Source organism: Salmo trutta, chromosome 13 (genome assembly GCF_901001165.1).
Source record: "Salmo trutta chromosome 13, fSalTru1.1, whole genome shotgun sequence".
Lineage (NCBI taxonomy): Eukaryota > Metazoa > Chordata > Actinopteri > Salmoniformes > Salmonidae > Salmo > Salmo trutta.
In genome coordinates this window covers 66,218,428-66,245,856 of record NC_042969.1, presented here as the reverse complement: position 1 = coordinate 66,245,856, position 27,429 = coordinate 66,218,428, and the positions used below count along the sequence as shown (strand labels likewise).

Below are 27,429 nucleotides of genomic sequence, written 5' to 3'. Positions count from 1 at the left end.
ACAGAAGATATTCTTTGTGTTATTTTATTTGTTCGACCAGGTATCAACACATTGTTCAATGTGTAAAAATAATAAAGCCCAGCGGTTATTCAGTGACTTCAGTAATACATTTTTTTTTTTTTTTTTTCAATGGTATCGTTTTGATATCGAGTATCATTTCGGTATTGAGTATCGTTGCGGTATCGAGTGATACTAAACCTGGCATCAAAAGTCAAAGATTTGGTACCGTGGCAACACTAACAGGTAGATGACAGAGTCAGGGACCGAGGATGGGGAAGGTAGGTTTAACAATGTCTGGGGAACTGTTGGGTAGGGAGGTAATGTATGACAGACTGACTGTGTAATATAGGTCTGACAGACTGTGACTGCGTAACATAGGTCTGACAAACTGTGACTGTAATATAGGTCTGACAAACTGTGACTGTAATATAGGTCTGACAAGCTGTGACTGCGTAATATAGGTCTGACAGACTGTGACTGTGTAATATAGGTCTGAGAGACTGTGACTGTGTAATATAGGTCTGACAGACTGTGACTGCGTAATATAGGTCTGACAGACTGTGACTGTGTAATATAGGTCTGAGAGACTGTGACTGTGTAACATAGGTCTGACAAACTGTGACTGTAATATAGGTCTGAGAGACTGTGACTGTGTAATATAGGTCTGACAGACTGTGACTGTGTAATATAGGTCTGAGAGACTGTGACTGTGTAACATAGGTCTGACAAACTGTGACTGTAATATAGGTCTGAGAGACTGTGACTGTGTAATATAGGTCTGACAGACTGTGACTGTGTGAAATAGGTCTGACAAACTGTGACTGTGTAATATAGGTCTGACAAACTGTGACTGTGTTACATAGGTCTGACAAACTGTGACTGTGTAATATAGGTCTGACAGACTGACTGTGTAATATAGGTCTGACAAACTGTGACTGTAATATAGGTCTGACAAACTGTGACTGTGTAATATAGGTCTGACTGTGTAATATAGGTCTGACAGACTGACTGTGTAATATACACTGACTGTGTAATATACACTGACTATGTAATATAGGTCTGACAAACTGTGACTGCGTAATATAGGTCTGAGAAACTGTGACTGTGTAATATAGGTCTGACAAACTGTGACTGTGTAATATAGGTCTGACAAACTGTGACTGCGTAATATAGGTCTGAGAGACTGTGACTGTGTAATATAGGTCTGACAAACTGTGACTGTGTAATATAGGTCTGACAAACTGACTGTGTAATATAGGTCTGACAAACTGTGACTGTGTAATATAGGTCTGACAGACTGTGACTGTGTAATATAGGTCTGACAGACTGACTGTGTAATATAGGTCTGACAGACTGACTGTGTAATATAGGTCTGACAGACTGACTGTGTAATATAGGTCTGACAAACTGTGACTGCGTAATATAGGTCTGAGAGACTGTGACTGTGTAATATAGGTCTAACAGACTGTGACTGTGTAATATAGGTCTGACAGACTGTGACTGTGTCAAATAGGTCTGACAAACTGTGACTGTGTAATATAGGTCTGACAAACTGTGACTGTGTTACATAGGTCTGACAAACTGTGACTGTGTAATATAGGTCTGACAGACTGACTGTGTAATATAGGTCTGACAAACTGTGACTGTGTAATATAGGTCTGACAGACTGACTGTGTAATATAGGTCTGACAGACTGACTGTGTAATATAGGTCTGACAGACTGACTGTGTAATATAGGTCTGACAGACTGACTGTGTAATATAGGTCTGACAAACTGACTGTGTAATATAGGTCTGACAAACTGTGACTGTGTAATATAGGTCTGACAGACTGACTGTGTAATATAGGTCTGACAGACTGACTGTGTAATATAGCTCTGACAGACTGACTGTGTAATATAGGTCTGACAGACTGACTGTGTAATATAGGTCTGACAGACTGACTTTGTAATATAGGTCTGACAAACTGACTGTGTAATATAGGTCTGACAAACTGTGACTGTGTAATATAGGTCTGACAGACTGACTGTGTAATATAGGTCTGACAGACTGACTATGTAATATAGGTCTGACAGACTGACTGTGTAATATAGGTCTGACAGACTGACTGCGTAATATAGGTCTGACAGACTGACTGTGTAATATAGGTCTGACAGACTGACTGTGTAATATAGGTCTGACAGACTGACTGTGTAACATAGGTCTGACAGACTGACTGTGTAATATAGGTCTGACAAACTGACTGTGTAATATAGGTCTGACAGACTGACTGTGTAATATAGGTCTGACAGACTGACTGTGTAATATAGGTCTGACAGACTGACTGTGTAACATAGGTCTGAAAGACTGACTGTGTAACATAGGTCTGACAGACTGACTGTGTAATATAGGTCTGACAGACTGACTGTGTAACATCGGTCTGACAGACTGACTGTGTAATATAGGTCTGACAGACTGACTGTGTAATATAGGTCTGACAAACTGACTGTGTAACATAGGTCTGACAGACTGACTGTGTAATATAGGTCTGACAAACTGACTGTGTAATATAGGTCTGACAGACTGACTGTGTAATATAGGTCTGACAGACTGACTGTGTAATATAGGTCTGACAAACTGACTGTGTAATATAGGTCTGACAAACTGTGACTGTGTAATATAGGTCTGACAGACTGACTGTGTAATATAGGTCTGACAGACTGACTGTGTAATATAGGTCTGACAGACTGACTGTGTAATATAGGTCTGACAGACTGACTTTTTAATATAGGTCTGACAAACTGACTGTGTAATATAGGTCTGACAAACTGTGACTGTGTAATATAGGTCTGACAGACTGACTGTGTAATATAGGTCTGACAGACTGACTATGTAATATAGGTCTGACAGACTGACTGTGTAATATATAGTTCTGACAGACTGACCGTGTAATATAGGTCTGACAGACTGACTGTGTAATATAGGTCTGACAGACTGACTGTGTAATATAGGTCTGACAGACTGACTGTGTAACATAGGTCTGACAGACTGACTGTGTAATATAGGTCTGACAAACTGACTGTGTAATATAGGTCTGACAGACTGACTGTGTAATATAGGTCTGACAGACTGACTGTGTAATATAGGTCTGACAGACTGACTGTGTAACATAGGTCTGAAAGACTGACTGTGTAACATAGGTCTGACAGACTGACTGTGTAATATAGGTCTGACAGACTGACTGTGTAACATCGGTCTGACAGACTGACTGTGTAATATAGGTCTGACAGACTGACAGTGTAATATAGGTCTGACAAACTGACTGTGTAACATAGGTCTGACAGACTGACTGTGTAATATAGGTCTGACAAACTGACTGTGTAATATAGGTCTGACAAACTGACTGTGTAATATAGGTCTGACAGACTGACTGTGTAATATAGGTCTGACAGACTGACTGTGTAACATAGGTCTGACAGACTGACTGTGTAACATAGGTCTGACAGACTGATTGTGTAATATAGGTCTGACAGACTGACTGTGTAACATCGGTCTGACAGACTGACTGTGTAATATAGGTCTGACAAACTGACTGTGTAATATAGGTCTGACAAACTGTGACTGTGTAATATAGGTCTGACAGACTGACTGTGTAATATAGGTCTGACAGACTGACTGTGTAACATAGGTCTGACAGACTGACTGTGTAACATAGGTCTGACAGACTGATTGTGTAATATAGGTCTGACAGACTGACTGTGTAACATCGGTCTGACAGACTGACTGTGTAATATAGGTCTGACAAACTGACTGTGTAATATAGGTCTGACAAACTGTGACTGTGTAATATAGGTCTGACAGACTGACTGTGTAATATAGGTCTGACAGACTGTGACTGTAATATAGGTCTGACAAACTGTGACTGTGTAATATAGGTCTGACAGACTGTGACTGTGTAATATAGGTCTGACAAACTGTGACTGTGTAATATAGGTCTGACAAACTGTGCCTGTGTAATATAGGTCTGACAGACTGACTGTGTAATATAGGTCTGACAGACTGACAGTGTAATATAGGTCTGACAGACTGACTGTGTAATATAGGTCTGACAAACTGTGACTGCGTAATATAGGTCTGAGAGACTGTGACTGTGTAATATAGGTCTGACAGACTGTGACTGTGTAATATAGGTCTGACAGACTGTGACTGTGTGAAATAGGTCTGACAAACTGTGACTGTGTAATATAGGTCTGACAAACTGTGACTGTGTTACATAGGTCTGACAAACTGTGACTTTGTAATATAGGTCTGACAGACTGACTGTGTAATATAGGTCTGACAGACTGACTGTGTAATATAGGTCTGACAGACTGACTGTGTAATATAGGTCTGACAGACTGACTGTGTAATATAGGTCTGACAAACTGACTGTGGAATATAGGTCTGACAAACTGTGACTGTGTAATATAGGTCTGACAGACTGACTGTGTAATATAGGTCTGACAGACTGACTGTGTAATATAGGTCTGACAGACTGACTATGTAATATAGGTCTGACAGACTGACTGTGTAATATAGGTCTGACAGACTGACTGTGTAATATAGGTCTGACAGACTGACTGTGTAATATAGGTCTGACAGACTGACTGTGTAATATAGGTCTGACAGACTGACTGTGTAATATAGGTCTGACAGACTGACTGTGTAATATAGGTCTGACAGACTGACTGTGTAATATAGGTCTGACAGACTGACTGTGTAACATCGGTCTGACAGACTGACTGTGTAATATAGGTCTGACAAACTGACTGTGTAATATAGGTCTGACAAACTGTGACTGTGTAATATAGGTCTGACAGACTGACTGTGTAATATAGGTCTGACAGACTGACTGTGTAATATAGGTCTGACAGACTGACTGTGTAACATCGGTCTGACAGACTGACTGTGTAATATAGGTCTGACAAACTGACTGTGTAATATAGGTCTGACAAACTGTGACTGTGTAATATAGGTCTGACAGACTGACTGTGTAATATAGGTCTGACAGACTGTGACTGTAATATAGGTCTGACAAACTGTGACTGTGTAATATAGGTCTGACAGACTGTGACTGTGTAATATAGGTCTGACAAACTGTGACTGTGTAATATAGGTCTGACAAACTGTGCCTGTGTAATATAGGTCTGACAGACTGACTGTGTAATATAGGTCTGACAGACTGACAGTGTAATATAGGTCTGACAGACTGACTGTGTAATATAGGTCTGACAAACTGTGACTGCGTAATATAGGTCTGAGAGACTGTGACTGTGTAATATAGGTCTGACAGACTGTGACTGTGTAATATAGGTCTGACAGACTGTGACTGTGTGAAATAGGTCTGACAAACTGTGACTGTGTAATATAGGTCTGACAAACTGTGACTGTGTTACATAGGTCTGACAAACTGTGACTGTGTAATATAGGTCTGACAGACTGACTGTGTAATATAGGTCTGACAGACTGACTGTGTAATATAGGTCTGACAGACTGACTGTGTAATATAGGTCTGACAGACTGACTGTGTAATATAGGTCTGACAAACTGACTGTGGAATATAGGTCTGACAAACTCTGACTGTGTAATATAGGTCTGACAGACTGACTGTGTAATATAGGTCTGACAGACTGACTGTGTAATATAGGTCTGACAGACTGACTATGTAATATAGGTCTGACAGACTGACTGTGTAATATAGGTCTGACAGACTGACTGTGTAATATAGGTCTGACAGACTGACTGTGTAATATAGGTCTGACAGACTGACTGTGTAATATAGGTCTGACAGACTGACTGTGTAATATAGGTCTGACAGACTGACTGTGTAATATAGGTCTGACAGACTGACTGTGTAACATAGGTCTGACAGACTGACTGTGTAATATAGGTCTGACAGACTGACTGTGTAATATAGGTCTGACAGACTGACTGTGTAACATAGGTCTGACAGACTGACTGTGAAATATAGGTCTGAAAAACTGACTGTGTAATATAGGTCTGACAGACTGACTGTGTAATATAGGTCTGACAGACTGACTGTGTAATATAGGTCTGACAGACTGACTGTGTAACATAGGTCTGACAGACTGTGACTGTAATATAGGTTTGACAAACTGTGACTGTGTAATATAGGTCTGACAGACTGTGACTGTGTAATATAGGTCTGACAGACTGACTGTGTAATATAGGTCTGACAGACTGACTGTGTAATATAGGTCTGACAGACTGACTGTGTAATATAGGTCTGACAGACTGATTGTGTAATATAGGTCTGACAGACTGACTGTGTAATATAAGTCTGACAGACTGACTGTGTAATATAGGTCTGACAGACTGACTGTGTAATATAGGTCTGACAGACTGACTGTGTAATATAGGTCTGACAGACTGACTGTGTAACATAGGTCTGACAGACTGACTGTGTAATGTAGGTCTGAAAAACGGACTTTGTAATATAGGTCTGACAGACTGACTGTGTAATATAGGTCTGACAGACTGACTGTGTAATATAGGTCTGACAGACTGACTGTGTAACATAGGTCTGACAGACTGTGACTGTAATATAGGTCTGACAAACTGTGACTGTGTAATATAGGTCTGACAGACTGTGACTGTGTAATATAGGTCTGACAGACTGACTGTGTAATATAGGTCTGACAGACTGTGACTGTATAACATAGGTCTGACAGACTGACTGTGTAATATAGGTCTGACAGACTGACTGTGTAATATAGGTCTGACAGACTGACTGTTTAATATAGGTCTGACAGACTGTGACTGTAATATAGGTCTGACAGACTGTGACTGTGTAATATAGGTCTGACAAACTGACTGTGTAATATAGGTCTGACAAACTGTGACTGTGTAATATAGGTCTGACAGACTGACTGTGTAATATAGGTCTGACAGACTGACTGTGTAATATAGGTCTGACAGACTGACTGTGTAACATCGGTCTGACAGACTGACTGTGTAATATAGGTCTGACAAACTGACTGTGTAATATAGGTCTGACAAACTGTGACTGTGTAATATAGGTCTGACAGACTGACTGTGTAATATAGGTCTGACAGACTGTGACTGTAATATAGGTCTGACAAACTGTGACTGTGTAATATAGGTCTGACAGACTGTGACTGTGTAATATAGGTCTGACAAACTGTGACTGTGTAATATAGGTCTGACAAACTGTGCCTGTGTAATATAGGTCTGACAGACTGACTGTGTAATATAGGTCTGACAGACTGACAGTGTAATATAGGTCTGACAGACTGACTGTGTAATATAGGTCTGACAAACTGTGACTGCGTAATATAGGTCTGAGAGTCTGTGACTGTGTAATATAGGTCTGACAGACTGTGACTGTGTAATATAGGTCTGACAGACTGTGACTGTGTGAAATAGGTCTGACAAACTGTGACTGTGTAATATAGGTCTGACAAACTGTGACTGTGTTACATAGGTCTGACAAACTGTGACTGTGTAATATAGGTCTGACAGACTGACTGTGTAATATAGGTCTGACAGACTGACTGTGTAATATAGGTCTGACAGACTGACTGTGTAATATAGGTCTGACAGACTGACTGTGTAATATAGGTCTGACAAACTGACTGTGGAATATAGGTCTGACAAACTGTGACTGTGTAATATAGGTCTGACAGACTGACTGTGTAATATAGGTCTGACAGACTGACTGTGTAATATAGGTCTGACAGACTGACTATGTAATATAGGTCTGACAGACTGACTGTGTAATATAGGTCTGACAGACTGAATGTGTAATATAGGTCTGACAGACTGACTGTGTAATATAGGTCTGACAGACTGACTGTGTAATATAGGTCTGACAGACTGACTGTGTAACATAGGTCTGACAGACTGACTGTGTAATATAGGTCTGACAGACTGACTGTGTAATATAGGTCTGACAGACTGACTGTGTAACATAGGTCTGACAGACTGACTGTGTAATATAGGTCTGAAAAACTGACTGTGTAATATAGGTCTGACAGACTGACTGTGTAATATAGGTCTGACAGACTGACTGTGTAATATAGGTCTGACAGACTGACTGTGTAACATAGGTCTGACAGACTGTGACTGTAATATAGGTCTGACAAACTGTGACTGTGTAATATAGGTCTGACAGACTGTGACTGTGTAATATAGGTCTGACAGACTGACTGTGTAATATAGGTCTGACAGACTGACTGTGTAATATAGGTCTGACAGACTGACTGTGTAATATAGGTCTGACAGACTGACTGTGTAATATAAGTCTGACAGACTGACTGTGTAATATAGGTCTGACAGACTGACTGTGTAATATAGGTCTGACAGACTGACTGTGTAATATAGGTCTGACAGACTGACTGTGTAATATAGGTCTGACAGACTGACTGTGTAACATAGGTCTGACAGACTGACTGTGTAATATAGGTCTGAAAAACTGACTGTGTAATATAGGTCTGACAGACTGACTGTGTAATATAGGTCTGACAGACTGACTGTGTAATATAGGTCTGACAGACTGACTGTGTAACATAGGTCTGACAGACTGTGACTGTAATATAGGTCTGACAAACTGTGACTGTGTAATATAGGTCTGACAGACTGTGACTGTGTAATATAGGTCTGACAGACTGACTGTGTAATATAGGTCTGACAGACTGTGACTGTAATATAGGTCTGACAGACTGTGACTGTGTAATATAGGTCTGACAAACTGTGACTGTAATATAGGTCTGACAGACTGTGACTGTGTAACATAGGTCTGACAGACTGACTGTGTAATATAGGTCTGACAGACTGACTGTGTAATATAGGTCTGACAGACTGACTGTGTAATATAGGTCTGACAGACTGACTGTGTAATATAGGTCTGACAGACTGACTGTGTAATATAGGTCTGACAAACTGTGACTGTGTAATATAGGTCTGACAGACTGACTGTGTAACATAGGTCTGACAGACTGACTGTGTAATATAGGTCTGACAGACTGACTGTGTAATATAGGTCTGACAAACTGTGACTGTGTAATATAGGTCTGACAAACTGTGACTGTGTAATATAGGTCTGACAAACTGTGACTGTGTAATATAGGTCTGACAAACTGTCACTGTGTAATATAGGTCTGACAGACTGTGACTGTGTAATATAGGTCTGATAAACTGACTGTGTAATATAGGTCTGACAAACTGTGACTGTATAATATAGGTCTGACAAACTGTGACTGTGTAATATAGGTCTGACAAACTGACTGTGTAATATAGGTCTGACAGACTGACTGTATAATATAGGTCTGACAGACTGACTGTGTAATATAGGTCTGACAAACTGACTGTGTAATATAGGTCTGACAGACTGACTGTGTAATATAGGTCTGACAGACTGACTGTGTAACATAGGTCTGACAGACTGACTGTGTAATATAGGCCTGACAGACTGACTGTGTAATATAGGTCTGACAGACTGTGACTGTGTAATATAGGTCTGACAGACTGACTGTGTAATATAGGTCTGACAAACTGACTGTGTAATATAGGTCTGACAGACTGACTGTGTAATATAGGTCTGACAGACTGTGACTGTGTAATATAGGTCTGACACACTGACTGTGTAATATAGGTCTGACAGACTGACTGTGTAATATAGGTCTGACAGACTGTGACTGTGTAATATAGGTCTGACAGACTGACTGTGTAATATAGGTCTGACAGACTGACTGTGTAATATAGGTCTGACAGACTGACTGTGTAATATAGGTCTGACAGACTGTGACTGTGTAATATAGGTCTGACAGACTGACTGTGTAATATAGGTCTGACAGACTGACTGTGTAATATAGGTCTGACAAACTGACTGTGTAATATAGGTCTGACAGACTGACTGTGTAATATAGGTCTGACAGACTGTGACTGTAATATAGGTCTGACAGACTGACTGTGTAATATAGGTCGGACAGACTGACTGTGTAATATAGGTCTGACAGACTGACTGTGTAAGGTAGGTCGGACAGACTGACTGTGTAATATAGGTCTGACAGACTGACTGTGTAAGGTAGGTCTGACAGACTGACTGTGTAAGGTAGGTCTGACAGACTGACTGTGTAAGGTAGGTCTGACAGACTGACTGTGTAATATAGGTCGGACAGACTGACTGTGTAAGGTAGGTCTGACAGACTGACTGTGTAAGGTAGGTCTGACAGACTGACTGTGTAATATAGGTCTGACAGACTGACTGTGTAAGGTAGGTCTGACAGACTGACTGTGTAAGGTAGGTCGGACAGACTGACTGTGTAAGGTAGGTCTGACAGAGGCTGAGAGTGGGATGGGTTTATAATGATAAAGGCTGAGTCACTCACATGACGGCGTTGAGGTTTCGGTCGAGGCGGGGGGAGGTGCATCCCAGGATCTCTCCAGGGACAGGGGTCGACACTGGGGAACCACCACCTCATACTCTGGTCTCAGAGCTGCACTCACCGCCTGGAGGGGAGGGGACAAACAACCATTGATAGATGTAAAATAACACCTACATCTTCTCTGTTCACACAAAGTGAGAGGCTGAGAGCGAGTGCCAACAATTTAGGCAAGAAAGAAGAAGCAGCATGCTCGGAGGCGGAGGAATCATGTGTTCTTTTCAGTTGGAGGTAAACAGGGAATATGGAGGCTGACCTGACGACCCCCCCACTCCATCTTGTATGACCTACACAAACCTACACACACTGTGAGCAAGAGGCGCACACACTCACTCACACACACCCAAACCGCCCCCAACACACAACAAAAGCATGACACACACATCAGCACGTCAGCGTGTATAAATAACACTGGTTACATTAGCAGGGGCCTGAACTAGTGTTGGTCATGTACTGACAGAGGGGAGCAGCAGAGAGGAGACGGAGGCGGTAGCTAGCTCTACTGTGGATCTAGAACTGCTTATGTAAAGGCCTGAGATGAGCAGTAGAGATCACTCACTCCTCCTTTTAAGTCCAAAATAACTGCAGCTGGGTTTTCATACCCACACTTGAACTGAACTTTAAGAGGCAGGCAGGAGGCTGGCTCACACAGGTGCAGAGCTTCTCTATGTACAGTTGAAGTCGGAAGGTTACATACACTTAGGTTGGAGTCATTAAAACTCGTTTTTCAACCACTCCACAAATCTCTTGTTAACAAACTATAGTTTTGGCAAGTCAGTTAGGACTTCTACTTTGTGCATGACACAAGTAATTTTACCAACAATTGTTTACAGACAGATTATTTCACTTATAATTCACTGTATCACAATTCCAGTGGGTCAGAAGTTTACATACACTAAGTTGACTGTGCCTTTAAACAGCTTGGAAAATTCCAGAAAATTATGTCATGGCTTTTGAAGCTTCTAATAGGCTATTGACATCATTTGAGTCAATTGGAGGTGTACCTGTGGATGTATTTCAATGCCTACCTTCAAACTCAGTGCCTCTTTGCTTGACATCATGGGAAAATCAAAAGAAATCAGCCAAGACCTCAGAAAAAAAAATTGTAGACCTCCACAACTCTGGCTCATCCTTGGGAGCAATTTCCAAACGCCTGAAGGTACCACGTCCATCTGTACAAACAATAGTACGCAAGTATAAACACCATGGGACCACGCAGCCATCATACCGCTCAGGAAGGAGACGCTTTCTTTCTCCTAGAGATGAACGTACTTTGGTGCGAAAAGTGCAAATCAATCCCAGAACAACAGCAAAGGACCTTGTGAAGATGCTGGAGGAAACAGGTACAAAAGTATCTATATCCACAGTAAAACGAGACCTATATCGACATAACCTGAAAGGCTGCTCAGCAAGAAAGAAACCACTGCTCCAAAACGGCCATAAAAAAGCCAGACTACGGTTTGCAACTGCACATGGGGACGAAGATCATACTTTTTGGAGAAATGTCCTCTGGTCTGATGAAACATAAATAGAACTGTTTGGCCATAATGACCATCGTTATGTTTGGAGGAAAAAGGGGGACGCTTGCAAGCCGAAGACACCATCCCAACCGTGAAGCACGGGGGTGGCAGCACCATGTTGTGCGGGTGCTTTGCTGCAGGAGGGACAGGTGCATTTCACAAAATAGATGGCATCATGAGGTGGGAAAATTATGTGAATATATTGAAGCAACATCTCAAGACATCAGTCAGGAAGTTAAAGCTTGGTTGCAAATGGGTCTTCCAAATGGACAATGATCCCAAGCACACTTCCAAAGTTGTAGCAAAATGGCTTAAGGACAACAAAGTCAAGGTATTGGAGTGGCCATCACAAAGCCCTGACCTCAATCCTATAGAAAATTTGTGGGCAGAACTGAAAAAGCGTGTGCGAGCAAGGAGGCCTACAAACCTGACTCAGTTACACCAGCTCTGTCAGGAGGAATGCGCAAAAATTCACCCAACTTATTGTGGGAAGCTTGTGAAAGGCTACCCAAAAGGTTTGACCCAAGTGAAACAATTGAAGGGCAATGCTACCAAATACTAATTGAGTGTATGTAAACTTCTGACCCACTGGGAATGTGATGAAAGAAATAAAAGCTAAAATAAATCATTCTCTCCACTATTATTGTGACATTTCACATTCTTAAAATAAATTGGTGATCCTAACTGACCTAAAATAGGGATTTTTTACTAGGATTAAATGTCAAGAATTGTGAAAAACTGAGTTTAAATGTATTTGGCTAAGGTGTATGTAAACTTCCGACTTCAACTGTATACAGTAATCATGTAGGCTTATATACATGTACACATAGAGACACAAACAGTCCCCACAAAGAGGCGTGCACGCACACGCACGCACACACACACACACACAACACACACACACACACACACACACACACACACACACACACACACACACACACACAACACACACACACTTGCAGTGCAGCACAAACTGGATAGTGCTGACAAGTGCCAGAGAGTGTCCAGGGGGGAAGTTGAACTTGACCGTGTCCAGAAAGTGTGCGTTGTCCATCTGGATATCCACAAACACGTACAGCATCTTAATGCCTGCTGTGTAGTCTATAGGGACTGCAGGGAGACAGACAGGGTTAGGATTAATCATTGAATATGTTATGTTAGTTTTATACCATGGACATGGAGTACTCCTCATATAGCTAGCATTAAACTACAGTCACACACTGCACACACCCACTTTTGCAATAGAGCTGAAACCCTTTCCGTGTGATTGAGCCGGCACACACACACGATGTTGGGTGATGATGCAAATACCTCAGTTATTTCAGGAAGGAGAGGGACACATGCAATTACTATTAATTTCACAGGCCATTTATGCCAGGCCCGCCTGGGCTTAGGAAAGCCAGAGACTTAGGGATGGGGGGAGCGGGATGGAGGAGGTGGGAGAGAGGGCCGAGGGAGATGGGGGGCAAAGGGCACGGATACCATCTTTGGTTTTGATCATGGTAATTACAGTTCCTCGTGTTACATGCAATTTACATTTACAAATCTTGAGTAAAGGACATTTATGCTGTGATTAAGCAAATGGGCCATTGTCATTTAAACGTTGAAACATTTGTAACGTAGCTCATTTGATGCCGCAGACGTATGAATAAGAGATAAAAGCGGAGAAGGCATGACAGGGAGAGGACAAGAGAGAGAAGGATGGAAGATTACAACACTTTACTAGTAGATAGTTTGTGGTTTGATAGATAGAAGCAGAAATGAAGAGGAGACTATTGATGGGGGACACCAATACAGCTACATATCACAATATTATTTTTGACAATATTATATCGATACTTTGACTTCAAGTACCGAATTGTAAAAAAAAATTAAAAAATAAAACAATTCCAAAAAATAATAATAAATTTGCTAGGTGCCGCTAATTGGCTGGACCTGCGCCGAAACGCTGGTATCCTTCATCCTATAGCTTGTCCTCCATCTTATTTTTAAATAGTGAGGCAACATGTTTACATGAGTGATAAAAACACATTTTCTCATGGTCTCTCGCCTCTCTGCAGCAGACATACACAGAGTATACCAGACATTAGGAACACCTTCCTAATATTGAGTTGCACCGCCGTTTACCCTCAGAATAGCCTCAATTCGTCGGGACATGGACTCTACAAGGTGTTGAAAGTGTTCCACAGGGATGCTGGCCCATGTTGACTCCAATGCTTCCCACAGTTGTGTTAAGTTGGCTGGATGTCCTTTGGGTGTTGGACCATTCTTGATGCACATGGGAATCTGTTGAGCATGAAAAACCCAGCAGCGTTGCAGTTCTTGACACAAACCGGTGCTCCTGGCATCTACTACTATACTCCATTCAAAGGCACTTAACTTTTTTGTCTTGCCCATTCACCCTCTGAATGACACACAGTCCATGTCTCATTTGTCTCAAGGCTTAAAAATCTTTCTTTAACCTGTCTCCTCCCCTTCATCTACACTGATGGAAGTGGATTTAACAAGAGACATCAATAAGGGATCATAGCTTTCACCTGGATTCACCTGGTCAGTCAGTCATGGAAAGAGCAGGTGTCCGTAATGTTTTCTACACTCAGTGTAGAGTGAGCAATATGTTTGGAACATCACATCGTAATAAAATCTAATCGCAATCAATCTAATCGTGAGAATCACAATACATATCGGCACCTAAGTATCGTGATAATACCGTATCGTGAGGTCCCTGGTTATTCCCAGTCCTACTAGCTATAGAAGTGGGCTGAAGAAAACACATTGTCATTCAATTTTGGGTGGGATAGGGAGAGGTAATGTACTGTATATATTAAAATAGAGGGGTAACGAGAGAAAGGAGGGGAAAGAGAACGAGAGAATTTGTAATTGTCAATTACCAGGCACCAGGAGTGATGAATGGATAGCAGTATCAGGAATGAAGGACAGAGAGGGAGAGTGATGGATAGTAAGAAACAGGTCTAGGTGGGAGACAGAGAGAAGTTACAAATACCAGGTGGTTGGAATGGGGAGATGTTGTGGAACTGGGGACAGACAAGGAGTAAAGACTCCACTTGCCCAGCTAGGCAGGCAGACAGACAGACAAACATGTAGGCAGACAGACAGCAGACAGGCAGGCAGACAGCAGGAATGGTAGGCAGGCAGGCACACAGCATGCAGGCAAGCAGACAGAGACAGACAGACCGCAGGTAGGTAGGCAGACCACAAGCAAGCAGGCAGACAACAGACAGACAGCAGGCAGGGAGACAGCAGGCAAACAGACAGAGACAGACAGACAGACCGCAGGTAGGTAGGCAGACCGCAAGCAGGCAGGCAGACAACAGTCAGACAGACAGCAGGCAGACAGACAGCAGGCAGACAGACAGCAGGCAGATAGTAAACAGAGAGGCAGACAGCAGGCAGGCAGGGAGAGACAGACAGACAAGAGGCAGGGAGGGAGACAGACAGACAGCAGGCAGGCAGGTAGACAGACAGACAGCAGGCAGAAAGGGAGACAGCAGGCAGACAGACAGACAGAGCAAGAGGGAATACCAGGCGGCTGGGCTGAGGAGATGACGGGCTGTGGCGGTGATAAGTGACTAAGGGAACACTGAGTCAAGTCCCCACGCGAAGCAGTGTCATGACGTTGGCCTGTGGGTAACGTTTATGACCCCCCATAAATACCTTTCTCCCTTTCCTCTCTTGACTCTACTGAAGGACTCTTGAAAAGCCTTTGTTAAACATAGAGAGTCGGGGAACATCAAAAGTTGGGGAGAAAGGAACCATATTTCGGTAATCCTACCAGTTGAAAATATGCATTGATACTTAATGAATATGATGTCAGTTCAGTTGTCATCTGAGACATTCTTATTAATGACAGGACGACATAAACTGTATCGTGGAAAGTCTACACATTATAGTTATCAGATTCACATGGAATTGTTGTGCAATTTAAATGTTTAAATATGAAACTATTTGTGAAAAGATGAAATGTAATTTTAGCTTCCAAATGAGAGAATTGGGTTTTCATAAGGTTAGAGCCTGCTCAATCAGTGGCCCGCCCCTGTGAAGAGACAGGGGTTATAAACTATGAAACACACCCTTCTCTCCCTCCACTATATAAGCCCTTGACAAAAATGTAACCTGCGGTTCCCGAGTACGCGAGGCCTGCAGCCTCACGTTAAAAGGACTCAGATAATAAGCTGTCCCGGGTACATTGGGGCGACGGTCCGATGTCAGAAGGATTCAGATAATAAGCTGTTCCGAGGACGTGAGGACAATGGTTCCACGTTAAAAGGACTAACATGTCAACTACAGAACTAAGCCAACCTCAGCGTGAGCTTTGGTTGCGAATGCTATGAACTTTGAACTCTTATTCACTACAGAAGTGATACCTCCTAGCCGTTGAGTTAGGAGTGGCCGCTTTAAAACGTGGGCTAGGAAAGGACGGACGACAGATCCAGTCTAACATACAACGACGATACTACAACGTATCCAATTTACCACCAGAGACATTCTTCCGAGGACAGGAAGATCTCTGTTGGGCAACACGGCCAGCATCTACGACCAACCTACCGAAGCGCAGCTCAGAGTAAATATTTGTTGCATTTTCCTTTTCCAAATGGCCGGTAATTAAGAATGCATAAGATACTGTATTTACGATAGCATAGCTTCTCCCTTTGTTCCTCAGTCTTCCCGCTCTTTTACTCAAACCCAACCCCCTTTCCTTTGTGTAACCAGCCATCATGTCGGCTCCGTCCACCAGGGTGGTTTTCTGTATGGCATAATTTGCATTCTGTGTATATGTAATTCTGTGTGATTGGTTTAATTATTTATTTACTAAATACCTAAATAAAGTTTGTATTGCTGATTCAACTTGTTAGCCAGGGTTTGTGAAGATAACCAAGAATTTACAACTTTCAGATGAGACTGAAATAAGGTGACGATTAATATTGACTGCTATTGATGTAAAATATTACTAGGTCTTTAAGAGTTTAATCGGAAGATAACAGCTCTATAAAACACTCTTTCTTGGTGCCCCGACTTTGTAGTTAATTACATTTACATGATTAGCTCAATCAATAATATTAATTAGAGAAAGGATTTTATAGAATAGCACTTAATCATATCACTTAATCCGGCATAGCCAAAGACACGACAGCAGACAGACATAGAGAGACACAGGCATACAGCTGCAGCATGTTTACAGGTGCTCCCAAAAACAAAGGGCACAGCAGTGGGATCGATCCATTCTCTGATCACATTAGCACGGCTTTCTGAGAGCACTTAGTCACTGCAATTAAAGCTACTGCCAATGAGACAGCCCCAACTCACTCTCTTTCATTTCCTCCTCCTTTCTCTTTAACACATTTTCCATCTCTATTACTCACTCCCATACACTCCTTCAATCACTCACTCACTTATACAAACACTCAATAAGACATGAGAACATCACACACACACACACACACACACACACACACACACACACACACACACACACACACACACACACACACACACACACACACACACACACACACACACACACGGGACAGAGAAAAAAAAGTCAGAATGAAAGATGACCGGTAGCGATAGGAAAAAAATGAAAAATAGATGGAGAGAGAGAGAGATAGAATGAAGAGAGGGAGATACAGCATTTTCATGTGTCAGTCAAGGAGGGCAGAGTGTCTTTAATCTCCTGCAGGTGACTGACACCTTTAGTTGTGTTGCTGATGAAGCCTCAACACTTCCACTACATGTGATGCTGACTGCTGTCAGTCATCCACAGCTATAGAGACCTCCTCCACACCTCACAGAGCAGAGAGAGCGCAGAGCGTCCGCTAAGGTTGGGTTAATTCCATTTCAATTCAGCCAGTTCAGGGAGTGCTGCAAAATATGAATTGATAATGATTGGCCGTTTAGATTCTTGGAAATTGAATTTCAACCATGGTGTTTCAAGTTCAGGTTAATTTGTTCCCTTCACATGACATGTGAATTATGTGATTAATACATACAGTGCCTTCAGAAAGTATTCATATCCCTTGACTTATTCCACATTTTCTCACCCATCTACACCATAATGACAAAGGGAAAACATGTTTTTTTTTAAAACGTTTGCAAATGTATTGAAAATGAAAAACAGAAATAAATCATTTACATAGGTATTCCCACCCGAGTCAATACATGTTAGAATCACCTTTTGCAGCGATTACAGCCGTAAGTCTTTCTGGGTAAGTCTCTAAGAGCATTTCACACCTTCATTGTACAATATTGGCACATTCATATATTTTTTTTATTTATTCTTCAAGCTCTGTCAAGTTGGTTGTTGATCATTGCTAGAAAGCCATTTTTAAGTCTTGCCATACATTTTCAAGCCAATTTAAGTCAAAACTGTAACTAGGTCACTCAGGAACATTCAATGTCGTCTTGGTAAGCACCTACAGTGTAGATGTGGACTTGGGTTTTAGGTTATTGTCCTGATGAAAGGTGAATTAATCTCCCAGTGTCTGTTGGAAAGCAGACTGAACCTAGTTTTCCTCTAGGAATCTGCCTGTGCTTAGCACTATTCCATTTATTTTAATCCCCACAAAAACTCCCTAGTCCTTGACGTTTATAAGCATACCCATAACATGATGCAGCCACCACCATACTTGAAAATATGAAGCATGGTAGTCAGTGATGTGTTGTGTTTACCCCAAACATAACGCTTTGCATTCAGGTCATTAAGTTCACTTTTTGCAGTTTTACTTTAGTACCTTATCGCAAACAGGATTCATGTTTTGGAACATCTGTATTCTGTACAGACTTCCTTCTTTTCACTCCGTCATTTAGGTCAGTATTGTGGAGTAACTACAATGTTGTTGATCCATCCTCAGTTTTCTCCTATCACAGCCATTAAACTCTAACTGTTTTAAAGTCACCATTGACCTTAAGGTGAAATCCCTGAGCGGTTTCCTTCCTCTCCAGCAACTGAGTTAGGAAGGACGCCTGTATCTTTGTAGTGACTGGATGTATTGATACATCCTCCAAAGTGTAATGAATAACTTCACCATCAAATTAATATTCAATGTCTGCTTTATTACCCATCTACCAATAGGTGCCCTTCATTGCTAGGCATTGGAAAATATCCCTGATCGTTGTGGTGAATCTGTGTTTGAAATTCATTGCTCGACTGAGGGCACTTACACATAACTGTATGTGTGGGATATAGAGATGAGGTAGTCATTCAAAAAAATCATGTTAAACACTATTATTGCACACAGAATGAGTCCATGCAACTTATTATGCGACTTGTTAAGCACATTTGTACCTATGAACTTATTTAGGCTTGCCTTAAGAAAGCTACGTACATTTTCAGATATTATACATTTCTAATTTAGTCAAAAAGTCGTTTTCATTTCAAGTTAAAAGTATACTGTTAGCTAGCTAGCTAACGTTAGCTGGCTTGCTAGCTAACATTACGTGTATGATCTGTGTAGTAATATTCTTATCTCAGAGCCATTTGCTTTGCTATTTATATCCTAATGTTAGCTAGCTAACATTGAAACTGGTTGGTTAGCTACCTGCAGATTCATGCTGGGTAGTAACTTCATGAGTTGGGATTATGGTTCATTGTTTAGCTAGCTAGCTACATGTCTTAACTAAATACTCCACTATGCAAGTATCCATTTCAATAGAATGTTCATGATGTCACTGCGACATGACAGCTGTTGATAGATGTAGCTGGTAAAGAGCCCAGAATAACTGACACATTTACAAATGCTCAACATCAGTTGAATATGGCCGTTGGCAAAAAAACATTAATTGTTGCCAGCAGCACAGTTGCAGTCACCAAGGCTTTGGATAACATAAAAACAGCCTAACCACTACAGACGTTGGTTCGATCGCAGGCTGTGTTGCGGCTGGCTGCGACCGGACCGGGAGACCAATGAGGCGGTGTACAATTGGCCCAGCGTCGTCCGGATTAGGGGAGGGTTTGGCTGGCCAGGTTGTCCTTGTCCCATCGCGCTCTAGCGACTCCTGTGGAGGGCCGGGCGCAATGCATGCTGACACGGTCTCCAGGTTTATGCCGTTTCCTCCGACACATTGGTGCGACTGGCTTCCAGGTTAAGCGAGCATTGTTTCAAGAAGCAGTGAGGCTTGGCGGGGTCGTGTTTCGGAGGATGCACGGCTCTTGACCTTCGCCTTTCCCGAGTCCGTACGGCAGGTGCAGCGATGGGACAAGACCGTAACTACCAATTGGATATCACGAAAATTGAGGAGAAAATGCGGTAAAAAAATCTATATTTTTTTTAAAAGCCTAACCAGCTCTGCTAAGGCGAGTAAAATGGTCAGTGAGCTGTTCTCTCATTTGTGTCTGGAAGTAGCTAGCCAACGTTAGCTTGGGTGCTTGATTGCGGTTGTTCGGACAGAACCCTTAAAGAGATGGGTGGGGCTTAAGAGGGTGTGATCGATGCTGAATGGGTGTAGACAAATTAGAGCTCTCCAGTACGTACCAAAACATTCAAAGGTCAATTTCTCAAAAGTGGGGGTGGGGTTACAAGTTTATCAACTTTCAAAGCAAAATTACTTTACATTGTTCCTGAACTTTATTGTATGATATACAATTTTCTAGCCCTGAGTCTCTACTTTTATCCAATGTAAAAACACCATTTCAATTTTTGCTACATAAGACCGAATTGAGCCGGGCGGTCAGAATTTGATTTGAGCACTTCTATTTCCATTCTGATCAGGCGGCAGGTAGCCTAGTGGTTAGAGCGTTGGATTAGTAACTGAAAGGTTGCAAGATCGAACCCACCAGCTGACAAGGTAAAAATCTGTCGTTCTGCCCCTGAGAGGCAGTTAACCCACTGTTCCTAGGCCATCAGTGAAAATAAGAATTTGTTCTTAACTGGCTAGCCTAGTTAAATAAAGGTAAAAATAATAATTTTCTCATGGCTCTCTCTTGTCCCTCTGCAGAAGACATACGGTGAGCAATATGTTTGGAACATCGAATTGCAATAAACTCTACCGTTCAAAAGTTTGGGGGTCACTGTTTTTTAAAGAAAAGCACATTTTTTGTTCCATTAAAATAACATCAAATTGATCAGAAATACAGTGTAGACAATGTTAATATTGTAAATGACTATTGTAGCTGGAAATGGCAGATTTTTTATGGAATATCTACATAGGCGTACAGAGGCCCATTATCAACAACCATCACTCCTGTGTTCCAATGGCACATTGTGTTAGCTAATCCAAATTTATCATTTTAAAAAGGCTAATTGATCATTAGAAAACCCTTTTGCAATTATGTTAGCACAGCTGAAAACTGTTATTCTGATTAAAGAATCAATAAAACTGGCTTTCTTTAGACTAGTTGAGTATCTGGAGCATCAGCATTTGTGGGTTCAATTACAGGCTCAAAATGGCCAGAAACAAAGATCTTTCTTCTGAAACTGGTCAGTCTATTCTTGTTTTGAGAAATGAAGGCTATTCCATGTGAGAAATTGCCAAGAAACTGAAGATCTCGTACAACGCTTGTACTACTCCCTTCACAGAACAGCGCAAATAGTCTCTAACCAGAATAAAAAGAGGAATGGGAGGCCCCGGTGCACAACTGAGCAAAAGGACAAGTACATTAGAGTGTCTAGTTTGCGAAATAGACGCCTCACAAGTCCTCAACTGGCAGCTTCATTAAATAGTACCCGCAAAACACCAGTCTCAACGTCAACAGTGAAGAGGCGATTGCGGGATGCTGGCCTTCTAGGCATGTTACATTTACATTTTAGTCATTTAGCAGACGCTCTTATCCAGAGTGACTTACAGTAGTGAATGCATACATTTCATGCATTTTTTTTTGTACTGTTCTCTTGTATGTGAGTGCAGAAAACAGAGAGGTGTTGTGTTGTGTGTCTGTTGGTTGGTTAGAGAGTGTGTATTGTTTGCTTGTTAGTTTGTTAAAGCAGTCAGCTGGTGTATTGGATTAATATTCTTGTGGTCAGGTGTGGTATTTGGGAGAGTGAGCCTTGTTCAACTTGTTCTGCCAAGGAGATTTCACAAATATCGATTCAGCATTTCCTGCTATATTGTGCTGCAGACAGGATGAGAGCAGCGCAGAGAATGAAGGGTCCTTAAGATCTGAACAGGCTTTTCAAAGGACAGCCCTAATGCATGTTCTCCATTGATCGTCTGAGTAAATGTGCTGCTGTCCAGCCTCTAAAGGTCTGACAGGCCTTACAAAGCTGCAGCTAAGCACACATACTGAGCTATTGAGTACTACCCAGAGTCCGACACTTATAGTACAAAACCTACAGTCTGTATGTGCTGCTGGAATTGATCTCGCTGTTTTATAACATGGCTGGAGGCGTCTGTCTATGGCTGGAGGTGTCTGTCTATCATACTTATGCCCTGAGTGTGTGTGTGTGTGTGTGTGTGTGTGTGTGTGTGTGTGTGTGTGTGTGTGGGGGGGGGGGGGGGGGGGGGGGGGGTTTCTATTCCAGTGCTCAGAATGACAGAAATCACATGTAGATTATGATAATACGGAAGTTTACATACACTTAGGTTGGAGTCATTAAAAATCGTTTTTCAACCACACCACAAATGTCTTGTTAACAAACTATAGTTTTGGCAAGTGGGTTAGGACATCTACTTTGTGAATGACACAAGTCATTTTTCCAACAATTGTTTACAGACAGATTATTTCACTTATAATTCACTGTATCACAATTCCAGTGGGTCAGAAGTTTACATACACTAAGTTGACTGTGCCTTTAAACAGCTTGGAAAATTCCAGAAAATTATGTCATGACTTTAGAAGCTTCTGATAGGCTATTGACATCATTTGAGTCAATTAGAGGTGTACCTGTGGATGTATTTCAAGGCCTACCTTCAAACTCAGTGCCTCTTTGCTTGACATCATGGGAAAATCAAAAGAAATCAGCCAAGACCTCAGAAAAGAAATTGTAGACCTCCACAAGTCTGATTCAACCATGGGAGCAATTCCAAAACGCCTGAAGGTACCACATTCATCTGTACAAACAACAGTACGCAAGCATAAACACCATGGGACCACGCAGCCGTCATACCGCTCAGGAAGGAGAAGCGTTCTGTCTCCTGGAGATTAACGTGCAAATCAATCCCAGAACAGCAGCAAAGGACCTTGTGAAGATGCTGGAGGAAGCAGGTACAAAAGTATCTATATCCACAGTAAAACAAGTCCTATATCGACATAACCTGAAAGGCCGCTCAGCAAGGAAGAAGCCACTTCTCCAAAACTGCCATAAAAAAGCTAGACTACGGTTTACAACTGCGTATGGGGACAAAGATCATACTTTTGGAGAAATGTCCTTTGGTCTGATGAAACAAAAATAGAAATGTTTGGCCATAATGACCATTGTTAAGTTTGGAGGAAAAAGGGGGATGCTTGCAAGCCGAAGAACACCATCCCAACCCTTAAAGCACGGTGGTGGCACTGTGGGGGTGCTTTGCTGCAGGAGGGACTGGTGCACCTCACAAAATAGATAGCATCATGAGGTAGGAAAACTATGTGGATATATTGAAGCAACATCTCAAGACATCAGTCAGGAAGTTAAAGCTTGGTCACAAATGGGTCTTCCAAATGAACAATTACCCAAAGCACACTTCCAAAGTTGTGGCAAAATGGCTTAAGGACAACAAAGTCAAGGTATTGGAGTGGCCATCACAAAGCCCTGACCTCAATCCTATAGAACATTTGTGGGCAGAACTGAAAAAGTTTGTGCGAGCATGGAGGCCTACAAACCTGACTCAGTTACACCAGCTCTGTCAGGAGGAATGGCCCAACTTATTGTGGGAAGCTTGTGGAAGGCTACCCGAAACATTGGACCCAAGTTAAACAATTTAAAGGCAATGCTACCAAATACTAATTGAGTGTATGTAAACTTCTGACCCACTGGGAATGTGATGAAAGAAATAAAAGCTGAAATAAATCATTCTCTCTACTATTATTCTGACATTTCACATTCTTAAAATAAAGTGGTGATCCTAACTGAGCTAAGACAGGGAATGTGTACTAAGATTAAATGTCAAGAATTTGTTAAAAACTGAGTTTAAATGTATTTGGCTAAGGTGTATGTAACATTCCGACTCCATCCATCCCATACCATACATACACACATACAGTACCAGTGAAAAGTTGACACACCTAAACATTTCAAGGGTTTTTCTTCATTTTTACTACTTTCTACATTGTAGAATAATAGTAATGACATCAAAACTATGAAATAACACACATGGAATCATATTATTGTAAGAAAAAAAGTGTTCAACAAAACAAAGTATATTTTAGATTTTTCAAAGTAGCCACCCTTTGCTTTGATGACAGCTTTGCGTACTCTTGGCATTCTCTCAACCAGTTTCACCTGAAATGCTTGTCCAACAGTCTTGAAGGAGTTCACACATATGCTGAACACTTGTTGGCTGCTTTCCTTCACTCTGCGGTCTAAATCATCACAAACCATCTCAATTGGGTTGAGGTTGGGTGATTGTGGAGGCCAGGTCATCTGATGTCGCACCCCATCACTCTCCTTATTGGTCAAATAGCCCTTACACAGCATGGAGGTGTGTTGGGTCATTGTCCTGTTGAGAAACAAATTATAGTCCCACTAAGCAAAAACCCGATGGGATGGTGAATGCTGCAGAGTACTGTGGTAGCCATGCTGGTTAAGTGTGCCTTGAATTCTAAATAAATCACTAACAGTGTCACCAGCAAAGCACTCCCACACCACCTCCTCCATGCTTCACGGTGGGAACTACACACGCAGAGAAAATCCGTTCACCTACTCCGCGTCTCACAAAGACATGGCGGTTGGAACCAAAAATCTCACATTTGTACTCTTCAGGCCAAAAGGACAGATTTTCATTGGTCTAATGTCCATTGCTTGTGTTTCTTGGCCCAAGCAAGTCTCTTCTTATTGGTGACCTTTAGTAGTGGTTTCTTTGCAGCAATTAGACCATGCAGTCTCCTCTGAACAGTTGATGTTGAGATGTGTCTGTTACTTGAACTCTGTGAAGCATTTATTTGGGCTGGTAACTCCAATGTACTGATCCTCTGCAGCAGAGGTAACTCTGGGTCTTCCATTCCTGTGGCGGTCCTCATGAGAGCCAGTTTCATCATGGCGCGTGATGGTTTTTGCGACTGCACTTGGAAGAAACTTTCAAAGATCTTGACATTTTCCGGATTGACTGACCTTCATGTCTTAAAGTAATGATGGACTGTCGTTTCTCTTTGTTGATTTCAGCTATTCTTTTGCCAAATAGGGCTATCTTCTACCTACCAACACTACCTTGTCACAACACAACTGATTGGCTCAAACGAACTAAGAAGGGAAGAAATTTCACTAATTAACTTTTAACAAGGCACACCTGTTAATTGAAATTCATTCCAGGTGACAAGTGTGCAAAGCTGTCATCAAGGTAAAGGGTGGCTACTTTGAAGAATCTCAAATCTAAAATATATTTAGATTTGTTTAACACTTTTTTGGTTACTACATGATTCCATGTGTTATTTCATAGTTTTGATGTCTTCAGTATTATTCTACAATGTAGAAAAAAGCCAAAATAAAGAAAAACCCTTGAATGAGTAGGTGTCCAACTATTGACTGGTACTGTATGTCACCAGTAGTAAATGTACTGTTAATCGGCGTCATTTGTTTACATACATTTCTGTTAATGCATGTATTAATTACAGTCATTTACCGTTCTCATTCTCAGAGTGGAAACGTTATTTGGAGAGTTCACAACCTGCTACACTTGTGAGAAACAAGCTTTGGTTTATTTCATAAGCATCATTTACGAGATTTGTCAATTTTTTCATTGTTCATTGTTTGGAGTGCTCCATGTGAGCAATAAGCATGAGTCTGGTTTCTCTGTCCTGATAATATTGAGGGAGCACACGCACCTGAACACTCATGGAAATAAGTACCTGGTCTGCTGCATGGAAATGAAGGAAAGTGTTGTACTTTTTCCCATCCATTGCAAATGTAATATATTAAAGCTATAGATCCTCACAGTAAGCTAGTTGATAAATCTTTCCAATAATCTCCCCCTCAATAATCACCAATCCTTAATGTGAAAGCACAACAGAAGTTATAGGCCTACTGCTGCATTGGCCTAAAGGCTATGAGTTTCATGCGCTCATTTTAGCCAATAAGGCTGGTGATTTTGCATTAGTTGACTTTTAACTTTGAAATTATTTATCATTTTAATTCAGAATTGTATGATTAACTACGTGACAATTATTTTGAGAAACAAAAACGTTTTGAATTGCATCCATGTTTCAATGGTGGGATTTTGCCTACAGGCTACTTTGAAACAAGGTAAGACATGCCTCCATAATATGAAATAAACATTTAGGTTTCAAACAGTGAAGTAAGTGTTGAAAAAGCATACTGCCTCCAGCTCACATTGTAAAGTGGTGTGTGACGGGTTGTTAGCCTGTTTCCTGCACTTGACTGGTGAATGGGAGGCACGATTCAATTTCCAGTTGAGAAATCAAAATAGTACATATTTTTAATAGTGCACAAAACTGTTTTTAACACGCAATTGCATTTAGAATTGTTGTGCAATGGGCGCCTCCCGAGTGGCGCAGTGGTCTAAGGCACTAGAGATCCTGGTTCAAGTCCAGGCTCTGTTGCAGCTGGCCGAGTGGCGCAGTGGTCTAAGGCACTAGAGATCCTGGTTCAAGTCCAGGCTCTGTTGCAGCTGGCCGAGTGGCGCAGTGGTCTAAGGCACTAGAGATCCTGGTTCAAGTCCAGGCTCTGTTGCAGCTGGCCGAGTGGCGCAGTGGTCTAAGGCACTAGAGATCCTGGTTCAAGTCCAGGCTCTGTTGCAGCTGGCCGAGTGGCGCAGTGGTCTAAGGCACTAGAGATCCTGGTTCAAGTCCAGGCTCTGTTGCAGCTGGCCGCGACTGGGAGACCCATGGGGTGGCCGGTAGGGATGTTCTTGTCCCATCGCGCTCTAGCGACTCCTGTGGCGGGCCGGGTGCAATGTACGGTGCTTCCTCCGACACATTGGTGCAGCTGGCTTCCGGGTTAAGCGGGCATTGTGTCAAGAAGCAGTGCACCTTGGCTAGATTGTGTTGTGTTTTGGAGGACGCACGGCTCTCGACCTTCGCCTCTCCCGAGTCCGTATGGGAGTTGCAGCGATGGGACAAGACTGTAACTACCAATTGGACACCATGAAATCAGGGAGAAAAAGGGAGAAAAAATAAACACTAATAAAACATTTGTTGTGTAATGAATGGGTTTATAGAAACATGTTTACTCTGGCAGCAACCAGCTGAGGATCTGCAGGAGAAATCCAGCTCAACATAGTCTCTGTGTGCTGTGATAGTTGTGTTGGATAAATAACTAACACAAATACACAAAGGACAATTTAATTCTGCTAATTAACCTATAGACTGATAAGCATGACAGTCAAATGTATTTCCATCAATGAATAATAAGCATTATT

General features: G+C 41.8%; 1 protein-coding gene across 1 annotated transcript in view; it reads right to left on the bottom strand.

The window, feature by feature from the left end:
• dph1 (diphthamide biosynthesis 1) overlaps positions 1-27,429 on the bottom strand; it is a 146,967-nt gene that overhangs the window by 41,483 nt on the left and 78,055 nt on the right. Inside the window, 3 exon segments of the mRNA XM_029773206.1 lie at positions 10,388-10,448; positions 10,451-10,521; positions 12,933-13,074. Coding sequence (XP_029629066.1) covers positions 10,388-10,448; positions 10,451-10,521; positions 12,933-13,074 — 274 coding nt within the window.